Source organism: Anomaloglossus baeobatrachus, chromosome 9 (assembly GCF_048569485.1).
Source record: "Anomaloglossus baeobatrachus isolate aAnoBae1 chromosome 9, aAnoBae1.hap1, whole genome shotgun sequence".
Taxonomy (NCBI): Eukaryota; Metazoa; Chordata; class Amphibia; order Anura; family Aromobatidae; genus Anomaloglossus; species Anomaloglossus baeobatrachus.
The window spans coordinates 22,821,204-22,842,975 of NC_134361.1; the positions used below are offsets into that span (position 1 = coordinate 22,821,204).

The window sequence follows — 21,772 nt, forward strand, 5'->3', positions numbered from 1 at the left end:
GTCTGTGTCTGTCTCTTTCCCTGGCTGCATTGTGACACGCAAACATTCCATTTAAGGGCGTGGCTGCACATTCTTCTGAAGTTCTGGCTGCACTGTGGCTCCCACCTCCATTTGCTTTAATGGAGGCAGGTTTTTTGGTGAATAACTGTAAAGCGCGGGGTTAAAATTTCCCCTCAAAATATAGACTATGACGCTCTCGGGGTCCAGAAGTGTGAGTGTGCAAAATTTTGTGGCTGTAGCTGTGACGGTGCAGATGCCAATCCCGGACACACACACACATTCAGCTTTATATATTAGATACAGATATATATATTTTTTTTATATATAATATATAATTAGTGATGTGATGTGATCACTGGTGATGTGCACGAGGGGAGATGTGTCACTGCGACTACTGCAATCAGTGATGTGAACCCAGATGTAGTACTCCAGCATATTAGGTGCTGAGAGGGTTAATTTGTATTACCTGGGCCAGGTTTGTTGTGGACAGCTAAAGAGATGGGTGGGACGGCTGTTCACCATATGTCCACCTCAGGGTGTGGTCCCAGAGGTAAAAACACTCACTCCTCCTGGTATCTGAATTTTGTTATTTTGTATTGTCTCATATTGTCTGTACATGTCCCCTCTGAATTGTAAAGCGCTGCGGAATATGTTGGCGCTATAGAAATAAATTATAATTATTAAAAGCCAGGCTGCTGGACACACCCGTGGTCTGTATTTTCCTGCCTGTGCTGGAGAAAGTAGCTCTGTCTTTTGTAAATGGCTTGTGGCTGATGATAATAAACCAGGTGAAAATCCACACGTGAGGTGTTCCTGCATCCATCCCCTACTGCTGAGAGAGTGGTTCTACCACAAGTGGTGCAGACTGCGGGCAGGAATCCCAGGGCCGTTTATACCTGCTACAGAGGAGCTGCATGTCCTGGGTGAAGGCAGCCATGAGCCAGGGAACACGGTCAGTCACCATGGAGGACCTGATCAAGCACCTGGTGCAGGCCCAACAACAACAGCAGCTGGCCCAGCAGGAGATGAACAAGTTGTTGATACAGCAGCTGCAGCAACAGCGGGAGCAACAGCAGCGGCAGATGGACGTCCTGGCAGAGGTAATCCGTGGCAGAGCGACCAGTCCAGGTGATGACGCTAACGTCCGGAAGGCGGTAAGCTGAGCTATGCAAAAGATGACTCCGGGGGATGATGTTGAGGCCCTCTTGACTGTGTTTTAGAGTTGCTGAACGAGAAAAACTCCCGCCGGACCAGTGGGCGGAGGTATTGGCGCCATAATTAAGTGGAGAGCCACAAAAGGCCTATTATGATCTTTCTTTACAGGACGCTAAGGAGTATGATAAACTAAAGGCTGAAATTGTGGCACGCCTGGGTGTGACTATGACTGTTAGGGCACAACGGGTCCACCAGTGGGCATATTATGGCGACCAACCCCCTCGTCGCAAATGTTTGATTTATTGCATCTGGTACAAAAATGGTTGCAGCCAGAGTCCTCCACCCCAGCATAGATGGTGGAGCGGGTCGTAATGGACAGGTTTATTCACTCCATTCCGAAGCCAGTGCAGACTTGGGTTGCCCAGGGAAACCCCTTGAATGCTGACGACTTGGTTGGACTGGTGGAGAAGTACCAGGTGGTAGAGTCCCTGGGGAAGCCACGGGACTTAGCATTTCCCTATTGGGGGGTTTCTTCAGGGAGCGACACCCAAAAGAAGGGTACAAGAGCCACAGGAGGGGGGAATCCAAGGTCCCAAGTAGCAAGTGGAGGCATGCAAAAACCCCCAGTCAGTAATATTATTTGTTGGAGGTGCCAGGGACCGGGTCACATTGCTGCCCGTTGTCCCTTCACCACCAAGCCGATGGACTGCAGCATGGGTTGGCGCTCTTCCTATTATGCGTACCCAGCCTGCAGTGTGGACAGTTAACCCAGATAGGGGCCACAGGCATGTCTTGTAGAAATAAATGGTACCAAAATAGTGGGACTGTTAGACTCTGGGAGTTTGGTGACCCTCGTGAGGGACACACTTCCACACCAGCTGATTCCTGGGAAGAGGGTGGGCGTCCGCTGTATTCAACTTGTGGGTCGGAGTCTCATGAGGTTGGAGTGGTAAAAGATCTGTTGCACGCAGTAATAATAGGGCGAGACTTTGCTTTGTTCTGGGAGTTGTGGAGTAATGGGGTGGAACCCTGTGTCTCAGATAAAGGACAGTTGGCCCTCAATGATAAGACTTCATTTCAGTCGGAGGCGGATGAATTCCCCCTATGTGTGTTGGTGGGCGATGAGGACGAGTCCCAGGAGGTTGACATGCCGGAGTTGGCCGTTTCCGAAGGGAACTTTGGGACTGTTCATATGAGGGACCTGACACTAAAGGGGGCATTTAAAAATGTGACTGTCATAAACGGGGTTGCTCAAGAGCCGGGGGCTGACACGAGATTCCTCCACTTTGCAGTAAATGGGGAATTGTTATATCTGGTTACCCAGTTGAGAGGTGAGATAATTGAGCAACTATTGGTACCAGGGCCTTATAGACGCCGGGTGTTCGACATGGCCCATTTTCATGTCCTGGGTAGTCACCTGGGGAAGATAAAACACAGGAGCAGATTCTTCAGAGGTTCTACTGGCCGGGGTGTCATCGAGAGATTCGTAATTATTGTAGATCCTGTCCCACCTGCCAGATAACTGCACCAGTTTCACATTTTCGAAGTCTCCTTGTGCCATTACCTATAATAAAGGTCCCGTTTGACCGTATTGCCATGGATCTTGTGGGCCCCCTGGTAAAATCCGCTAGAGGGCACCAGTATATCTTAGTGGTTCTGGACTATGCGAATCGATACCCTGAGTCGGTACCATTGAGAAATTGTTACTCTAAGAATATAGCCAGGGAGTTGGTCCATATCTTCTCTCAGACCGGACTGCCAAAGGAGATCCTGACAGACCAAGGGACCCCCTTTATGTCGAAAGTCATGAGGGAATTGTGTAAGGTGCTGCGGATTACACAACTAAAGACTTCAGTCTATCACCTGCAGACAGACTGACTTGTGGAGAGATTCAATAAGACCTTAAAGTCCATGCTTAAGAAGGTCGGGGAGAAGGATGGCCGAGATTGGGATTGCCTGCTTCCATACTTGCTCTTTTCTATCAGGGAAGTTCCACAAACCTCTACCGGGTTCTCTCTCTTTGAACTTTTATATGGTCGACATCCCCGAGGGTTGCTTGATATTGCCAAAGAAACCTGGGAAGCGGAGGTTACCCCCCATAGGAGTGTCATTGAGCATGTGGCCCAGATGCAAGAGAGGATGGCTGAGGTGATACCCATCGTGAAAGAGAGTCTTCTACGGGCTCAAGAGGCACAGGCGAGAGTATATAATCGCTCTGCCAGGGTGAGAAAGTTCAGCCCTGGCGACCGGGTGTTGGTGTTGATCCCTACTGTGGAAAGTAAATTTCTGGTCAAGTGGCAGGGACCGTATGAAGTGGTCGAGAAACTGGGAAAGGTGAATTATAAGATCCACCAACTGGGTAGACGGAAGCCCTACCAAGTGTACCATATTAATCTTATTAAGCCATGGCGAGATAGGGAAGCGGTGGAAGCTCCGTGTCTAGCTGCCAAGGTGGACGCTGATATCGAGGACGTCACAGTGGCAGAGACTCTGTCAAGTTCCCAAAAGCAGCAGTGTCGGGAGTTGCTTTTTCAAACTCGAGATCTCTTTTCAGAATTGCCGGGGTGTACACAGGTTGTGGAACATGAAGTTCTGACGGAACCACACGTGAGAGTACATCTGAAGCCGTACCGGATCCCCAAAACCCGCCGAGAAGTGATCTCAAAAGAGGTGAAGAGGATGCTGAGCCTCGGCGTGATTGAGAAATCAAGAAGTGGCTGGTCTAGTCCTATCGTCCTTGTGCCAAAGCCGGATGGAGAATGGCGATTTTGCAATGACTACCGCAAGTTAAATGAAGTCTCAAAATTTGCCGCTTATCTAATGCCTCGAGTCGATGAGCTCATTGAAAGGCTTGGGCCAGCCAGGTATATTACCACCCTTGACCTGACAAAAGGGTACTGGCAAATACCCATGTCTCAAGCGACCAAGGAGAAGATGGCTTTCTCTACACCTGACGGATGTTTCCAGTACACCAGGATGCCATTTGGATTGCAGGGAGCCCCAGCCACCTTCCAGAGGGCCATGGACCGGATCCTAGCTTCTCATCAGAAGTGCGCCACAGCTTATCTGGATGATATTGTGATCTTCACCCCGGATTGGGGGAGTCATCTACAGAGGGTCCAGGCGGTGCTGGATGCATTGAGGAAGGCGGGGTTTACCATAAACCTGAAGAAGTGTGCCATAGGGAAGGAGGAGGCCAGGCACCTGGGCTATGTTGTCGGTAGGGACCTAATCAAGCCACAAGTGAATAAAGTGGAGGTGATCCAGAATTGGCCACGACCACTCTCTAAAAAGCAGGTTAGGGCATTTTTGGGAATGGTCGGATACTACCACTGGTTTGTTCTGAAGTTTGCTATGCGGGCCGCTCCGCTGACTGATCTCCTCAGGGCTGTGATGCCATTGGTGGCCCAGTGGACCTCTGTGGCGGAGGTGGTGTTCCAGGACTTGAAGTCTGCTCTGTGTAGGCAGCCAGTCCTGATGGCACCTGACTTTACAAAGGAGTTCGTGCTGCAGACGGATGCTTCGAAGGTCGGGTTGGGAGCTGTGCTGTCGCAGGAAATAAATGGCGAGGAACATCCAGTGCTTTACCTGAGTAGGAAACTCTCCTCTTGTGAGAAACTATGCCATCGTGGAAAAGGAATGCCTGGCCATTAGGTGGGCAGTGGACACTCTGAAATATTACCTGCTAGGCCGTAAATTCAGGCTAGTGTCTGATCATGCGCCACTGACATGGTTGAGAAGTAGACAGGTGAAGAATGCCATGGTGACCAGGTGGTTTCTAGCCATCCATGTAGAGCACAGGCCTGGGACGTTACATGGGAATGCAGATGCCTTGTCGCGGCTCCCCTGTTTAGTGGTTGATGGTGCCCATGACCCCGGCTTTGGGCAGAGGGGGGGGAATATGTGATGTGATCACTCGTGATGTGCACGAGGGGAGATGTGTGTCATTGCGACTACTGCAGTCAGTGATGTGAACCCGGATGTAGTACTCCAGCATATTGGGTGCTGAGAGGGTTAATTTGTATTACCTGGGCCAGGTTTGTTGTGGACAGCTAAAGAGATGGGTGGGACGGCTGTTCACCATATCTCCACCTCAGGGTGTGGTCCCACAGGTAAAAGCCAGGCCTCTGGACACACTCGTGGTCTGCTCTGTATTTTCCTGCCTGTGCTGGAGGAAGTAGTTCTGTCTTTCTGTGAATGGCTTGTGGCTGATGATAATAAACCAGGTGAAAATCGACACGTGAGGTGTTCCTGCATCCATCCCCTACTGCTGAGAGAGTGGCTCTACCACAAATATATATGTGTATATGTATGTATGTATTTGTATATGTCGCGGGCGGGGAGGACACCGCTGCTGCTGGTCGCTCGTTAACGCTCGGGTCCGGCGCTGCTGCGGCGGCTCGGTGGCTCGAGCGGTGAGCCGGATCCAGGGACTCGAGCGGCGCTCCTCGCCCGTGAGTGAAAGGGGTGGTTGGTTTGGGGGATTTAGTCCGTGACGCCACCCACGGGTTGTGGTGAAGATGGGCACCACCGCTGCTGGTGACGGGGATCCCGGGAGCGATGGTGGGGAGCAGCTGAGATGTTGTTTTCCCCCTCCGTGGGTAGGGGTCGGTGGTCCCGGGGCCCGGTGAGGTGACGGGGAGACAGAATGGCTGGGATGCAGGGTTGCAGGGGCGGCGCGGTGCCGAATGGCACTGGTGTACTCACTCAGGCAGTCAATGACAGAGTCTCTGGTAAACCAAACGGCTGGATGGACGGGTCCCGCAGCCGGCTGCTGTGTCTCTCCCTGGACAGGTTATGGTGGCTGTCTTTCCCTGCACCCTGATGTACTTGATTGACTACTATGGATCCCCCCCAACGGTAGTCCGCTCCCCGGTGGATGGATGCCGGAGGAGCCCGTTTGCCCGCAGGCGCTGGCCCTTGGGTCTCTAGCCTTAGGCGGTAGCTGTATACCCTCACGGTGTGGGCGGTTGCCTTCTATCGGGTCTTTGGTTGTTAGGAAACCCCTGGGGTTCCGGTCACATTCGGATTTGACTATTGGCGGCTCCAAGCCTGGTCGGGGTGCGATGGCCCTGCCTGTGTGTGCTGGCTTCACTTCGCTCCCCGGTCGGTACCGGCGGGCCAACGCCCGACCCCGGTCCTACGGTTCCGCGTTGCTTCACCACTCCTGCAGACGGCCACCACCGTCTGCCAACCTTGCTGTCAGTGCCTGGGCCACAAACCCAGACACTCAAGTGCTCACTCCTCAAACTCCAAACTCTGTCACTTTTTGAACTCGGTGGGTGGGGCCAACCGCTTGGCTCCGCCCCACCTGGTGTGGACATCAGACACTGGAGGGAGGCAACAAGGGTTTTTGTTTGGCTGATGTCCCTGTCTGATGAGGGTGGGGGTGTTATCTGTGACGACCTGGCTAGTCCAGGGCGCCATATATATGTGTGTGTATATATATAAATATATATATATATATAATGTGTGTGTGTGTGTGTGTATATATATATATATATATATATGTGTGTATATATATGTGTGTGTATATATATGTGTGTGTATATAATATGTCACAAACCACCGGGGGGGTCACTCAGAAATCCCCCGCGCTGGCTACCAGTACGTCACAATCGGGGGGTAGCAAGGGGGCGTCCCCCTCCTTTATACCTCCCGACCGACAGACAGAGCACGTGACGCGCTCTCTAGCGCCCCTCTTATAGTCAGGCCAATTATGGAATTGCCCGACAATAAGCAAGGAGGCCGCTATACTACTTATGCCGATTATTGAAGGGTCCCCGGTGAGAGTAGGGTATATATTCCCCCGACCTCCGCGGGCGGAATATATAAAATCTCCCCGAATCTCACTGGCCTCCCCACAATAATCCTTGGCACAACTCGCTGCCACCAACCGATTTACGGTAACTATTAGCCGAACACACAGACGTGGGATTCAAGATCGAGATAACAGAACAGCCCAAGATTAATTATATAATTTAATCGCCTAAAGCACACTAGAAACTACAATATATACAATAGGGAATCTACAGAATATACATATGTCAGAGTACAGTTACAGATAAAGCATGGTTTACAACAGGTATGCAATTCAATCAGTTACCTTGTGCGTCTGGCCACAGGGGGGCGCTGTAGACCAGGTTTCCAGGAACTCTCTCACAGGTCTGTCCCAACCAGGCCCCCGAGCAGAAGAACGCTGGCAAATGGCCGAAGTAGGGTTATCAACCTGGGCAGATCCAGGTCCCCTCCTACCTTAGTGACCTCACAGGGAAGCACTGCCACTCCCCCTGCATGGATCAGAATTATCCAGCAAAGGGGATTTTGGCCATAACTTTGCCTGGGAGCGTCGTAGGCAGACGCCAATGCTCTCATTGTGACAGTTATGAATTTAGCTACAGAACGAGGGGACTCATGACCTGTCTGCCAGTTCCCCATTGGCTGATATCACGCCTGGGGCATTTCCCAATGTCCTGTTCCCATAAAAAGGGGGTGCCGGCATCGTCCACATGCGGAGACACCATTTTTATGGTTGCCATATTTATCGGAAATATGGCTTGCGAGATATGAACCATTTTTTACTGGAGTCGTTCTGTCTGGCTATTTCCATAGCCTTGCTAACTAGCTAGCAGCTCCTACTACAGGGTGACGGCAGGGAGTCATCCTGTGTCCATTGTCCTAAAGCCACCTAATTTCCATATCACAGGACATGGCCATGGATTTGTTGCTAAACCAGTTGTGTGAAGGGAAGGGGGTAGTGACACCAGGAGAGGGCTTCCTGACATACTTGAATATCATGATTTATCGTCATATCTCCGGATTTACCTCACACCTCCCCCCTTTTGAGGGCGCTAGGGGGCAGCACACTCGTGTTCCCCCGTGCGCCCGTCCGCGACCTCTCCTTGTCGGGACAGCCCGTCTGCGTTACCGTGGTCACGGCCCCTTTTGTGGCGAATGGTGAAGTTGTATTGCTGGAGCGCAAGGCTCCATCGCAACAATCGCCCATTCGTCCCAGAGACGGTGTGCAACCAGCTGAGGGGATTGTGGTCCGTCTCCACGATGAAGTGGCGCCCGTATAGATAGGGTTGCAGACGCTGCAGGGCCCACACTATGGCCAGGCACTCCTTCTCCATCGTGGAATAGGCAACTTCCCTTGGTAACAGCTTCCTGCTCAGGTACAAGACTGGGTGCTCTTGGCTCGCAGAGTCCACCTGGCTGAGCACCGCACCGAGGCCGAAGTCACTGGCGTCGGTCTGTACTACAAACGGCCGCGTGAAGTCGGCTGCCTGTAGTACGGGCGGGCTGGACAGGGCGTCCTTTAGGGCCCGGAAGGCTGTCTCGCAGTCCATTGTCCAATCGACTGCAGAGGGCAGCTTCTTCTTGGTGAGGTCCGTCAAGGGCTTTGCCAGGCTACTATAGCATGGAACAAACCTCCTATAGTACCCAGCGGTCCCCAAGAAGGACATCACCTGCTTCTTGGTCCTGGGGGTGGGCCAGGATGCGATGGCTTCCACTTTCTCAGGCTCGGGCTTCAGTGTTCTCCCACCTACCCGGTGACCGAGGTACTGGACCTCGCTCATGGCCAGCTGACACTTGCCCGGCTTGATGGTCAAACCTGCCCGGTGGACCCGCCTGAGCACCTGTGCTAGATGCTCTAGGTGATCTTCCCAGGTGGGACTGAAGACGGCAATGTCATCCAGGTACGCGGCCGCGTACCCTTCAAGTCCCTTGAGCAGGGTGTTGACCATCCGCTGGAAAGTGGCAGGGGCATTCCTCATCCCGAATGGCATCACCGTGGACTCGTACAGTCCAAATGGGGTAATAAAGGCAGAGCGTTCCCTGGCCTTGCGAGTCAGGGGGATCTGCCAATATCCCCGGCTCAGATCCATGATGGTCAGGTACTGAGCCCCGGCCAACTGATCGAGCAGGTCATCGATGCGTGGCATTGGGTACGCATCGGCGACCGTGACCGCATTGAGCCCCCTGTAGTCCACGCAGAACCGCGTGGTTCGGTCCTTCTTAGGGACGAGGACTACAGGCGAGGCCCAAGCGCTGTTGGATGCCTGGATCACCCCCAGCTTCAGCATCTCGTCAATCTCCTGGCGCATGTGTTGCTGCACCTCCAGGGAGACCCGATATGCTGAACGCCGGATCGGGGGATGATCCCCAGTGTCCACGTGATGGACAGCCAAGTCAGTCCTTCCGGGCTGGTTGGTAAACAACCCCCGGAAGGGGTGTAGGGTGGCCCACAGCTGGGACCGTTGGTCCTCCAAGAGCTGGTGGCCAACCTCCACATCCTCAATGGATCCGCCTGCCCTAACCTGGGCTAGCATATCCAAGAGGGTTTCCGCTTCTCCCTCCTCGGGCAGGTTGCACACGGGGAGCGCACATGCCTCCCGCTCATGATGTGCTTTCATCATGTTCACATGGAAGGGCTTCCGCCTTCCACGGGCAGGGTCCAGGGTGACCAGGTACGTCACAGGGTTGAGCTGCTGGTACACGAGGTATGGGCCTTCCCAGGCTGCCTGAAGCTTGTCCTGTGGTACGGGGACCAGTACCCACACCTCTTGACCCACTTGGTAGGTCCTCTCACAAGCGTTCTGGTCGTACCAACGCTTCTGATCGGCCTGGGCTTGAGCCATATTGTCGTGTACCAGTTGCGTCAAGGCCTGCATTTTGTCCCGGAAGCGCATGACATACTCGATAACCGACACTCCAGGGGTGGCCAAATCCCCTTCCCAAGCCTCTTTCACCAGAGCCAGGGGGCCCCGCACACGTCGCCCGTACAGGAGCTCAAACGGTGAGAATCCTGTTGAGGCCTGTGGAACCTCCCGGTAAGCAAATAACAGGTGTGGGAGATACCGCTCCCAGTCACGCCCATGGGAGTCGACCAACATCTTAAGCATCTGCTTTAAGGTGCCATTGAACCGCTCGCACAGGCCATTAGTCTGTGGATGGTACGGGCTGGCCACCAGATGTCGCACCTGGACTTGCTTACAGAGGGTCTCCATCAGCTGGGACATGAATTGGGTCCCCCGGTCGGTGAGCATTTCCTGGGGAAAACCCACTCGGGAGAAAATCTCCAGCAATGCGGTGGCCACCTTGTCAGCCCGAATGGACGACAAGGCCACTGCTTCTGGGTACCGGGTGGCATAGTCCACTACCGTCAGTATGAAGCGTTTCCCGGAGCTGCTGGGGATGGCCAGCGGGCCGACCAGATCCACAGCCACCCTCCTGAAAGGCTCATCGATGATGGGCAGAGATACCAGTGGGGCTTTGGGGCGTGGCCCCGCCTTCCCCACTCTCTGACAGGTTTCACACGAACGGCAGTAGGCAGCCACATCGGCCCCCATTTTTGGCCAGTAGAAATGCTGGTTTAACCTGGCCTTGGTCTTAGCGATCCCTAGGTGTCCGGCCATCGGAATCTCATGTGCGATCCGCAACAACTCCGTCCGGAACGGATAGGGTACCACCAACTGTCGGTCCCTGGGCCACGCCTCCGGTGAACCCTGCTGGACCGTGGCCCGGTACGGCCGTCCTTGGTCCCAGACCACTCGCTCCGGGTCCGAGTCCGAGGGAGGCTGTGCCGCCTGCTCCTTTAGAGCTTTCAGGCTGTCGTCAGCTTCTAACGCTGCCTGAAACCCCTGACCAGATGTGGCCAGAATCGACGAGACTGTCACATCTTCGGTCAGTACCCCGGGACCTGTGTCCTGGCCTCCACCTGACTCGGCTGCCACTTGGTCAGAAGGGGAAGAGCTATCGGACCTCCGGGAGGCCCCTTGGCTTCCAGCACTCCCACTGCGGGTGACAGCGGCCACAGCCGCTGCGACCGTGGGTCGTGCCTGCTCCTCCTCCGTTCCTGACCAAGTCGCCGGTTCAGGCAGACCTACCTGGCTTCCTGACACCCCGGTTGTGGGGGAACCCTGCACCGAGATCTTACCTGGGAGCACTTCCGCTCCTGGACCGGCCCCAATCTCACCTGCCTGTTCCCCCCCCTGCAGCAACAGAACCCCGCTGTGAAATCTCTGGGGACCCCACATTTGCTGTGGTAGCCCCCACCCCACACACTGGTCCTCCCCCTGCAGCACCCTGCTCTCTGCTTATCCCTGCAGAGGGCAACAGATCCCAGCTCACAGGCTGGTTACTTGTAGAGGCATTGTCACACCTTTCTCTGACCCCCTCCCCTGTCACAGCTGCAGCTGTGTGTGTGTCTATGGTGTCTGTGCAAGCAGAAATATCAGAGTTCACTCCCTCCTCCCTTACATCATTCATAGATAACACATTAACATTGTCCGGAGGCACGTCAGCACTGGCTGAAGGTTCAGCCTTTGGGGCGGGGCCAAACTGGGAGGTTATTTGCCCCAAATCTGTCCCAAGTAGCACGTTTGCAGGGATCCGATCAGTTACCCCCACCTCCCTCACCCCTCGCCCTGCGCCCCAGTCCACATAAATGTCAGCAACAGGCAGCGCCGGGTCAATGCCTCCAATCCCGGAGACAGCGAGGGTTTTTCCAGGGATCAAGTCTTGGGGGGACACCATCTCAGGCCGCACCAGAGTCACCTCCGAGGCGCTGTCTCGCAGTCCTATGGTCACAGACCGGCCGACGGTGACAGGTTGGAAGCTGTCCAGGGACCTACCACCACCCCCACCCACACAATACACCTTGGGCGGCCCTTGGGACGGGGACGGAGCCGGGGCCTTGGGACGCTGAGGGCACATGGCCTTGAAGTGTCCAGGTAGGTTGCACTGGTGGCACCGTCTTGGTTCTGCCACGGGCCTGGAGAGGGGAGTTGAGGGGGACACCCCCTGCAGTCTAGGGGCAGGTGGGGCAGTCGCAGAGTTCATCTTACCCCCTCTCCAGGTGCTGCTGGTGGCCGCTCTCCTGGCCTCAGGGGCCCGGTTGTTGGTGTAGTCATCGGCAAGGGCAGCTGTAGCCGTGGACCCCTTTGGCTTCTGGTCTCGGATGAACTGGCGGAGATCCTCAGGGCAGTTCCACAAGAGTTGCTCCGTGATGAACAAGTCCAGGATCTCCGGTCCGGTGGAAAGCTGCAGGCCTTGGGTCCAGTGGTCGGCAGCTCGGGCAAGTGCCCGCCGGTGGTCAGCCCAGGAGTCCTTTGGTCCCTTCTGTAGGCTCCGGAACTTCTTGCGGTAGGACTCTGGCGTGAGGTTGTACTGTTGGATCAGGGCCCGCTTGATGGTGTCGTAGCCCTGATCTGCCTCAGCAGGCAAGTCCCCAAGGACATCCAGGGCCTTACCCCTTAAACGGGGGGTCAGGTATTTGGCCCACTGGTCCTTGTCCAGATGGTGCTGCAAGCAAGTCCGTTCAAAAGCAGTCAAGAAAGAGTCCAAGTCTCCATCCTTCTCCAGCACTGGGAAGTCCTCAACACGGACCTTTGGAAGTTTGGTGTCTGGAAGGTCACGGGTGGCTGATGAGGGCCGGAGCTGAGCTAGCTGCAGCTGGTAGTTACGCTCTGCCTGGCGCTCTTCACGCGCTGCTTGCCGCTCACGCTCGGCCATGAGTTCCTTGTAGCCCTCCCGGTCTCCAGCCTGGCGTAGGGCCATAGCCATTTGAAGAAGGCTATCCGAGCCTCCCAGGCTCGGTGGAATGGCACGTGGTGATCTGCGGCCCGCTGCGGAGCCTGGTGATTCACTGTCCATGGCAGAGCGGAGGGCTGGCATCTGGCTCGTTGAGGACCTTTGGGCGAGCTGCTCCTCATCTTGTCCAGCAGTGCCCGGTTGTGCAATGTCCTCTGCAGAGCTGTTTTCTGGCGTCGAGCTCCTGGAGGACTCGTGGACAACCTCCTCATCGTCTCTGGCCTGAGCATCGGCCATTCCTTTGGCTTTGCTCCTGGTGCTCTCAGCCATTCTTGCAGACTTTTGGTCACTGACACAGAACTGACACCTGATGCCTCCACACACCTTACAGTATCTGCACTCTGACACTCTAGTGTTGAGCTAGTCTGAAGACCCCAGCAGCCACAGCTGCTGCAGGCAGTCTTTAGTGTCTGGGAGTATGGGTCTCACACTCACACACACTATTATCTCGATCCCACCGCTTGCCACCAATATGTCACAAACCACCGGGGGGTCACTCAGAAATCCCCCGCGCTGGCTACCAGTACGTCACAATCGGGGGGTAACAAGTGGGGGGTCACCCCTCCTTTATACCTCCCGACCGACAGACAGAGCACGTGACGCGCTCTCTAGCGCCCCTCTTATAGTCAGGCCAATTATGGAATTGCCCGACAATAAGCAAGGAGGCCGCTATACTACTTATGCCGATTATTGAAGGGTCCCCGGTGAGAGTAGGGTATATATTCCCCCGACCTCCGCGGGCGGAATATATAAAATCTCCCCGAATCTCACTGGCCTCCCCACAATAATCCTTGGCACAACTCGCTGCCACCAACCGATTTACGGTAACTATTAGCCGAACACACAGACGTGGGATTCAAGATCGAGATAACAGAACAGCCCAAGATTAATTATATAATTTAATCGCCTAAAGCACACTAGAAACTACAATATATACAATAGGGAATCTACAGAATATACATATGTCAGAGTACAGTTACAGATAAAGCATGGTTTACAACAGGTATGCAATTCAATCAGTTACCTTGTGCGTCTGGCCACAGGGGGGCGCTGTAGACCAGGTTTCCAGGAACTCTCTCACAGGTCTGTCCCAACCAGGCCCCCGAGCAGAAGAACGCTGGCAAATGGCCGAAGTAGGGTTATCAACCTGGGCAGATCCAGGTCCCCTCCTACCTTAGTGACCTCACAGGGAAGCACTGCCACTCCCCCTGCATGGATCAGAATTATCCAGCAAAGGGGATTTTGGCTATAACTTTGCCTGGGAGCGTCGTAGGCAGACGCCAATGCTCTCATTGTGACAGTTATGAATTTAGCTACAGAACGAGGGGACTCATGACCTGTCTGCCAGTTCCCCATTGGCTGATATCACGCCTGGGGCATTTCCCAATGTCCTGTTCCCATAAAAAGGGGGGTGCCGGCATCGTCCACATGCGGAGACACCATTTTTATGGTTGCCATATTTATCGGAAATATGGCTTGCGAGATATGAACCATTTTTTACTGGAGTCGTTCTGTCTGGCTATTTCCATAGCCTTGCTAACTAGCTAGCAGCTCCTACTACAGGGTGACGGCAGGGAGTCATCCTGTGTCCATTGTCCTAAAGCCACCTAATTTCCATATCACAGGACATGGCCATGGATTTGTTGCTAAACCAGTTGTGTGAAGGGAAGGGGGTAGTGACACCAGGAGAGGGCTTCCTGACATACTTGAATATCATGATTTATCGTCATATCTCCGGATTTACCTCACAATATTAATATATATATATAACATATATATATATTATACTGTGTGTATGTATGTGTATATATATAATAATCTGTGTGTATGTGAATATATATATATATAATATATATATATATATATATATATATATATATATATATATATGCTGAACAAAAATCTAAACACACTTTTGTTTTGTTTTTCTCCCATTTTTCATGAGCTGAGCACACAGATATAAGACTTTGTCTATGGACACTAAAGGCCTTTTTCTCTCAAATATTCACAAGTTTGTGTAAATCTGTGTTAGTGACATTTCTCCTTTGCTGAGATAATCCATCCACCTCATAGGTGCGGCAGATCAAGATGCTGATTAAACAGTATGATTATTGCACAGGTGTGCCTTAGGCTGGCCAGCATGGTTATTGCACAGGTGTGCCTTAGGCTGCCCAGAGTCAGAATAAATTTTTGTTAATACATTCTATTTTGTTAACAGTAGTTATTTACCCGGGCAAAGCCGGGTAGTACAGCTAGTCTAATATATAAAGCTGAATGTGTGTATGTATGTGTGTATGTCCGGGATTGGCATCTGCACCGTCGCAGCTACAGCCACAAAATTTTGCACACTCACATGTCTGGACCCCGAGAGCGTCATAGGCTATGTTGTGAGGCGAAATTTTAACCCCGCGCGTTCCAATTTACCAATCAATTTTGCCCCTATCTACATAATGGGGAAAAAGTGAAACGAAAAGTGTATCCGCACCGTCGCATTTACAATCACGAGATTTTGCACAGACACCTCATGTGACCCAGGGAACATCGTAGACTATGTTTTCACAGGAAAATGTAACTCCACGCTTTACAATTACTCTCCAAAAAACATGGCTCCATTATAGTAAATGGAGCCTGGAACTGCAGGTTATTAGTAGGAGCTGTGATTGGTTGCTATAGGAACAAAAGGACATTCATAGTATAAGAAGCTTATATGTGAGGTAATAAGATGTCGGTGGGGAGACGGATAGAGAGAGACAGAGAGAGACAGACAGAGACAGACCGGAAAAGACAAAGAGATAGAGACAAACAGTGAAAGAGACAGAGACAGACTGGGAAAGAGACAGACAGAGACTAACCTGGAAAGAGACAGACGGGGAAAGAGAAAAACAGACATGCAGACAGGGACAGAGACAGGCAGACAGACAGGCAGACAGGGAAGGAGGAGACAGCTAGAGAGACAGACAAAGATAGATGGGGAAAGACAGAATTTGATAGAGACAGACGGGTAAAGAGACAGAGAAATAGAGACAGACAAGGAAAGAGACAGACAGAGACAGGCAGACAGGGAAAGAGACAGACAGGAAAAGACAGACAAAGAAACAGGGAGACAGACGGGGAAAAGACAGACCTGGGAAAGAGACAGACCTAGAAAGAGACAGATGGGGAAAGAAACAGAGATAGAGACAGACAGGTAGACGGGGAAACAGATAGACCTGGAAAGAGACAGACGGAGCACATTACTTGGCCAATTTAGTTAAATCTGTGTGGAATATCTGTGGTGTTGAAATATATGTTGTGAAATGCTTCTATTAGCTTAGTTTTTGCCTTTTAATAATTACAGTTCTATCTATTTGTTTTGTGGTTTTTGTGTGCAGAATACATTTTTGTTAATACATTCTATTTGGTTAACAACCGTTATTAACCCGGGCGAAGTCGGGTAGTATAGCTAGTGTGTGTGTGTGTGTATATAATATATATATATATTATACTGTATATATACAGTATAATATATATATTATACTGTATATATACAGTGTGTCCACCCATATCCTGTCCACCGCCATTAACTTGAGAATGGCGGCAGCTATAGGCATAGAAGTGGTGTCTAGATATAGTAAAGTAGCCATGCACTACACAATGAAACCACCTATAGCGCCACCTGGTGGAAAACAACGGAGTTAGCATTTTTAACTCAAACGGAACTAGATAGAGAAAAAAAGTGAATTAAAAGTTGTAGGGCATCATCAATTCAATACGAATCGACACCTTGCATGCAGAAATGCTATGATTAGAACGTGTAAAACTCACAAGGCTGCGGACGTGAAGCGATACCTCATGGAGACCTTCCTACAAGTCATTGGGTATGGTGGCTGTGTGGAGTGGCCTCCGCTCACCTGACCTGACCCCATTGGACTTCTTTCTGTGAGGTCACATCAAACAGCAGGTGTATGCGACCCCTCCACCAACATTGCAGGACCTACGACGACGTATCACAGATGCTTGTGCAAACGTGTCACCTACCGTATTGCACAACGTGCAGCAAGATACAGTATGCTGTGCAGAGCCCAGATGTGCATTGCAGCTGACGGGGGCCACTTTGAACATCAAATTTAAAAGAGCGCCATATGCGTGACCAGCATTCAATGTTTTGGGGGGGGGGGGGGTCATGGGTTTCATATCATATCATTTCTGTATACAAGGTGTCGATTCGTATTGAATTGATGATGCCCTACAACTTTGTAATTCACTTTTTTTTCTCTCTCTCGTTCTGTTTTCGAGATAAAAATGCTAACTCCGTTGTTTTCCACCAGGTGGCGCTATAGGTGGTTTCATTGCGTAGCGCATGTATACTTTACAATACCTAGACACCACGTCTATACCTATAGCTGCCGCCGTTCTCAAGTTAATGGCGGTGGACAGGATATGGGTGGACACACTGTATATAAGAGCTCACTGGTGGTGGCTGCATCTTATAGGGGAAAAACCTGCTGACAGGATCCCTTTAAGTCTATGGAGAAAATTGACAAATAAAATTCAAATTTTGGTCCATCTTACAGAACGTGCAAATATTCTGCAAAAAAAAAAAAAGTTAAAAACTAAAATAAAGACTGTTTTGTACAAGATCCATGTACTGTGCGCCCCATTTTGAAGAATTTGGTGCAAAAAAAAAATAACAATGAAATAAATACCACAAGACAAAAAAAGAGACCAATAATCATTTTAATTTTTTTATTTTTAATTTACTAACTTTATTAACTGTGTATTCGTGACCCCCAAAATAACTTAGAACTGACCCGGGATATAAGTTACCGGCATCTCCCTATGGCTGACACCCTGCTGCAGCTCACTGTCCACTATGGCTGACACCCCGCTGCAGCTCACTGTCCACTATGGCTGACACCCCGCTGCAGCTCACTGTCCACTATGGCTGACACCCCGCTGCAGCTCACTGTCCACTATGGCTGACACCCCGCTGCAGCTCACTGTCCACTATGGCTGACACCCTGCTGCAGCTCACTGTCCACTATGGCTGACACCCCGCTGCAGCTCACTGTCCACTATGGCTGACACCCCGCTGCAGCTCACTGTCCACTATGGCTGACACCCCGCTGCAGCTCACTGTCCACTATGGATGACACCCCGCTGCAGCTCACTGTCCACTATGGCTGACACCCCGCTGCAGCTCACTGTCCACTATGGATGACACCCCGCTGCAGCTCACTGTCCACTATGGCTGACACCCCGCTGCAGCTCACTGTCCACTATGGGCTGACACCCCGCTGCAGCTCACTGTCCACTATGGCTGACACCCCGCTGCAGCTCACTGTCCACTATGGCTGACACCCCGCTGCAGCTCACTGTCCACTATGGCTGACACCCCGCTGCAGCTCACTGTCCACTATGGCTGACACCCCGCTGCAGCTCACTGTCCACTATGGCTGACACCCCGCTGCAGCTCACTGTCCACTATGGCTGACACCCCGCTGCAGCTCACTGTCCACTATGGCTGACACCCCGCTGCAGCTCACTGTCCCCCTATGGCTGACACCCCCGCTGCAGCTCACTGTCCACTATGGCTGACACCCCGCTGCAGCTCACTGTCCACTATGGCTGACACCCCGCTGCAGCTCACTGTCCACTATGGCTGACACCCCGCTGCAGCTCACTGTCCCCTATGGCTGACACCCCGCTGCAGCTCACTGTCCACTATGGCTGACACCCCGCTGCAGCTCACTGTCCACTATGGCTGACACCCCGCTGCAGCTCACTGTCCACTATGGCTGACACCCCGCTGCAGCTCACTGTCCACTATGGCTGACACCCCGCTGCAGCTCACTGTCCACTATGGCTGACACCCCGCTGCAGCTCACTGTCCACTATGGCTGACACCCCGCTGCAGCTCACTGTCCACTATGGCTGACACCCCGCTGCAGCTCACTGTCCACTATGGCTGACACCCCGCTGCAGCTCACTGTCCACTATGGCTGACACCCCGCTGCATCCACCAGTGTTGACACTGACCATGGCCGGTTAACCCATTAGATGCTGCTGTCAATAGTGATTACGGCATCTAGAAGGTTAACAGAGTTTGGGGTCTCCCACTTTAACCCCATCAGCACCCTGAGATCATGAGTGTGGGGTCCTGAAGGTTGCCATGGCAATTCATGGCCAAATATTAGCGTCTGAGGGCTATAGGGGCCTGTTTAGAGGTGGCAACATTTAGGTGTTAAAATATATATATATTTTTTCTTTCCTGTCATGTCACTTTGCATTAGCTCCTGAAAAGGAGATGAAGGGTTAATAAACTCCCCGACAGCAGTGTTGATTATGATGAGGGGGGCAGCTTTTGAAATGGTGTCACTTTTTGGGGGTTCCCATCCATAGGCCGCTATCACTGAGGGGGTCACACTTTATTTTTCTATATTTTTACATTTTCATACTTGAATTTGCAGGGTTTTTTGTGGCTACAGGACCTTGGATGACGTCATTGTCAGGTGACCAGAGGGCGGGGCTCTGCTACTCCACAATGAATGCTCCCGTTTAGACTCCGCCCCTGTGCGGTCACATGACTGTGACATCATCAGTGGTGGCCGCAGGTCCTGTAGAGCAGCCTCCTGGCGTGTTCCCGGGTCAGTGTGCGCCCTTTGTCATGTGATCTGTGTCCCTCGGCCGTGTGTGATGCAGACGTCCAGGTAATTTCACGCTTGTGCCGCACGTCCCAGTAAAACCGGTGCAGACACGAAGTGGAGGCGTTGCCCATAGCAACAGATGTGATTACTAAGCTGAAATCTTTTTGTTGTGGTGTCTACGGGTCGGGGACTTGCTCTTCGGTCTCATGGTAAGTTTTGCATTTTTTGGCTTTTACAGGCCCATTATTTCCCGCTAGAGTCAACTGTGATGAGGTCTGTGCTCAAAAATCAGCTCAGAAAGAGACCTGCAAGCATCACACGCCAGCTCGCTGACTGATCCTCAGTTAGCTCATTCCGCAGCGGACAGTAAAGGGCCAACGGTGCAACATTTATAATAAAACCCAATGGCAAAAATGAGTTTTAGCCCCAAAAACATTCATTTGAGGTTAAAAAAATGAAAACAAATGAATCGCCCTCTAATGATTGATCTATGTCACTTTTTATGTGGCCTCTTGTGACTTTTAGGATCATTTCTTCCCTTTTTTTCCACCCCAGGTTTCCTGTCCGGCTCCTGTTACCAGATAATTGTCTACATGATGACTGAGCAGATACTAGACCTGACCCTGGAGATCGTCGCCCTGCTGACCGGGGAGGTGAGGACTTCTGCAAAGAACACCCCCACCCAAATGAAAGGACCCCATACATGTTAGATAGAAATCTGCCGAATCATGGCCGTGTGTGCTGTACTGCCTGTCACCGTCCCCTGTGAGCGATGACATGACCTCTACAATAGAAGCGAATTGTGGAAGCACAGGGTGTAGTCAGCAAACTGCATGTTATGTGTACCCAGCACCCGAGCATGGTAGTGCCCGCTCATCACTAGTGACCAGTACTGAGCACCCGAGCATGGTAGTGCCCGCTCATCACTAGTTACCAGTACTGAGCACCCGAGCATGGTAGTACCCGCTCATCACTAGTTACGAGTACAGAGCACCCGAGCATGGTAGTGCCCGCTCATCACTAGTTACCAGTACAGAGCACCCGAGCATGGTAGTGCCCGCTCATCACTAGTTACCAGTACAGAGCACCTGAGCATGGTAGTGCCCGCTCATCACTAGTTACCAGTACTGAGCACCTGAGTATGGTAGTGCCCGCTCATCACTAGTTACCAGTACTGAGCACCCGAGCATGGTAGTGCCCGCTCATCACTAGTTACCAGTACTGAGCATGGTAGTGCCCGCTCATCACTAGTTACCAGTACTGAGCACCCGAGCATGGTAGTGCCCGCTCATCACTAGTTACCAGAACAGAGCAAATAAGCATGGTAGTGTCTGCTTCTCACTAGTTACGAGTACCGAGCACCCGTGCATGGTAGTGCTCAATTCCTTCTGACCCCATGTTCTCTCTCTCTCTTTTTTTTCCCCAACTTTATAAGTGTTAGTTTTGTAAAAAGTTGGATAAAACAATGATTAAAATTATGAAGTAGTGTAAGTCATCCAATTCTTGGTGTAACAATTTAACTAAAGTTCCCATTTTTCTTTTTTTGTGTGTTGTTGTGGGTTTTTTTTTTTTCTTTTTTTCTTTTCTTGTAAAACGGCCAATTTTTCTTCGGTTTATCTATCAAATCCAGTTATGTTAGGACAAAAAATAAGTTTTCCTGCTCCTTCTCTGTATACACAGGATTACACAGTAGTGAAGAAATCTGATAAGTGTGTGACACCTGACCCCGATCACCAAGTGTCAGGAAGGGGGAGGAAGAAGCAAAGTCCCATCAAGAAAACTCCACCTTCGTCACTGACTATTCCTGGAGACAACGAGCAGAAGATCGTGGAAATTATCAATAAGATCCTGCGGGTGCTGACCGGAGAGGTGAGCGCTGCCGGGAATGCCGGGACGGTATATAATGTGTCTGGGGGATGACGGGGCGGTATATAATGTGTCTGGGGGATGACGGGGCGGTATATAATGTGTCTGGGGGATGACGGGGCGGTGTATAATGTGTCTGGGGGATGACTGGGTGGTATATAATGTGTCTGGGGGATGACGGGGCGGTATATAATGTGTCTGGGGGATGCCGGGGTGGTATATAATGTGTCTGGGGGATGACTGGGCGGTATATAATGTGTCTGGGGGATGACGGGGCGGTATATAATGTGTCTCGGTGGTGACGGGGCGGTATATAATGTGTCTCGGTGGTGACGGGGCGGTATATAATGTGTCTGGGGGATGACGGGGCGGTATATAATGTGTCTGGGGGATGACGGGGCGGTGTATAATGTGTCTGGGGGATGACGGGATGGTTGTGTCTGTCAGGTCCCTGTAAGGTGTGAGGACGTCACCGTCTATCTCTCCGTGGATGAGTGGGAGTATATTGAGGGACACAAGGACCAGTACAA

The 21,772-nt window shown here is 51.8% G+C and overlaps 1 protein-coding gene across 1 annotated transcript in view; it reads left to right on the forward strand.

Moving 5' to 3' along the window:
• The first annotated feature begins 19,345 nt into the window (after window positions 1-19,345).
• The window catches only part of LOC142251731 (gastrula zinc finger protein XlCGF66.1-like), a 2,722-nt gene continuing 295 nt past the window's right edge, over window positions 19,346-21,772 (forward strand). Inside the window, exons 1-4 of the mRNA XM_075324787.1 lie at window positions 19,346-19,585; window positions 19,932-20,029; window positions 21,057-21,245; window positions 21,690-21,766. Of these exons, the coding sequence (XP_075180902.1) occupies window positions 19,970-20,029; window positions 21,057-21,245; window positions 21,690-21,766 (326 nt within the window). The 5' untranslated portion in view covers window positions 19,346-19,585; window positions 19,932-19,969. The remainder of the gene's footprint in view (window positions 19,586-19,931; window positions 20,030-21,056; window positions 21,246-21,689; window positions 21,767-21,772) is intronic.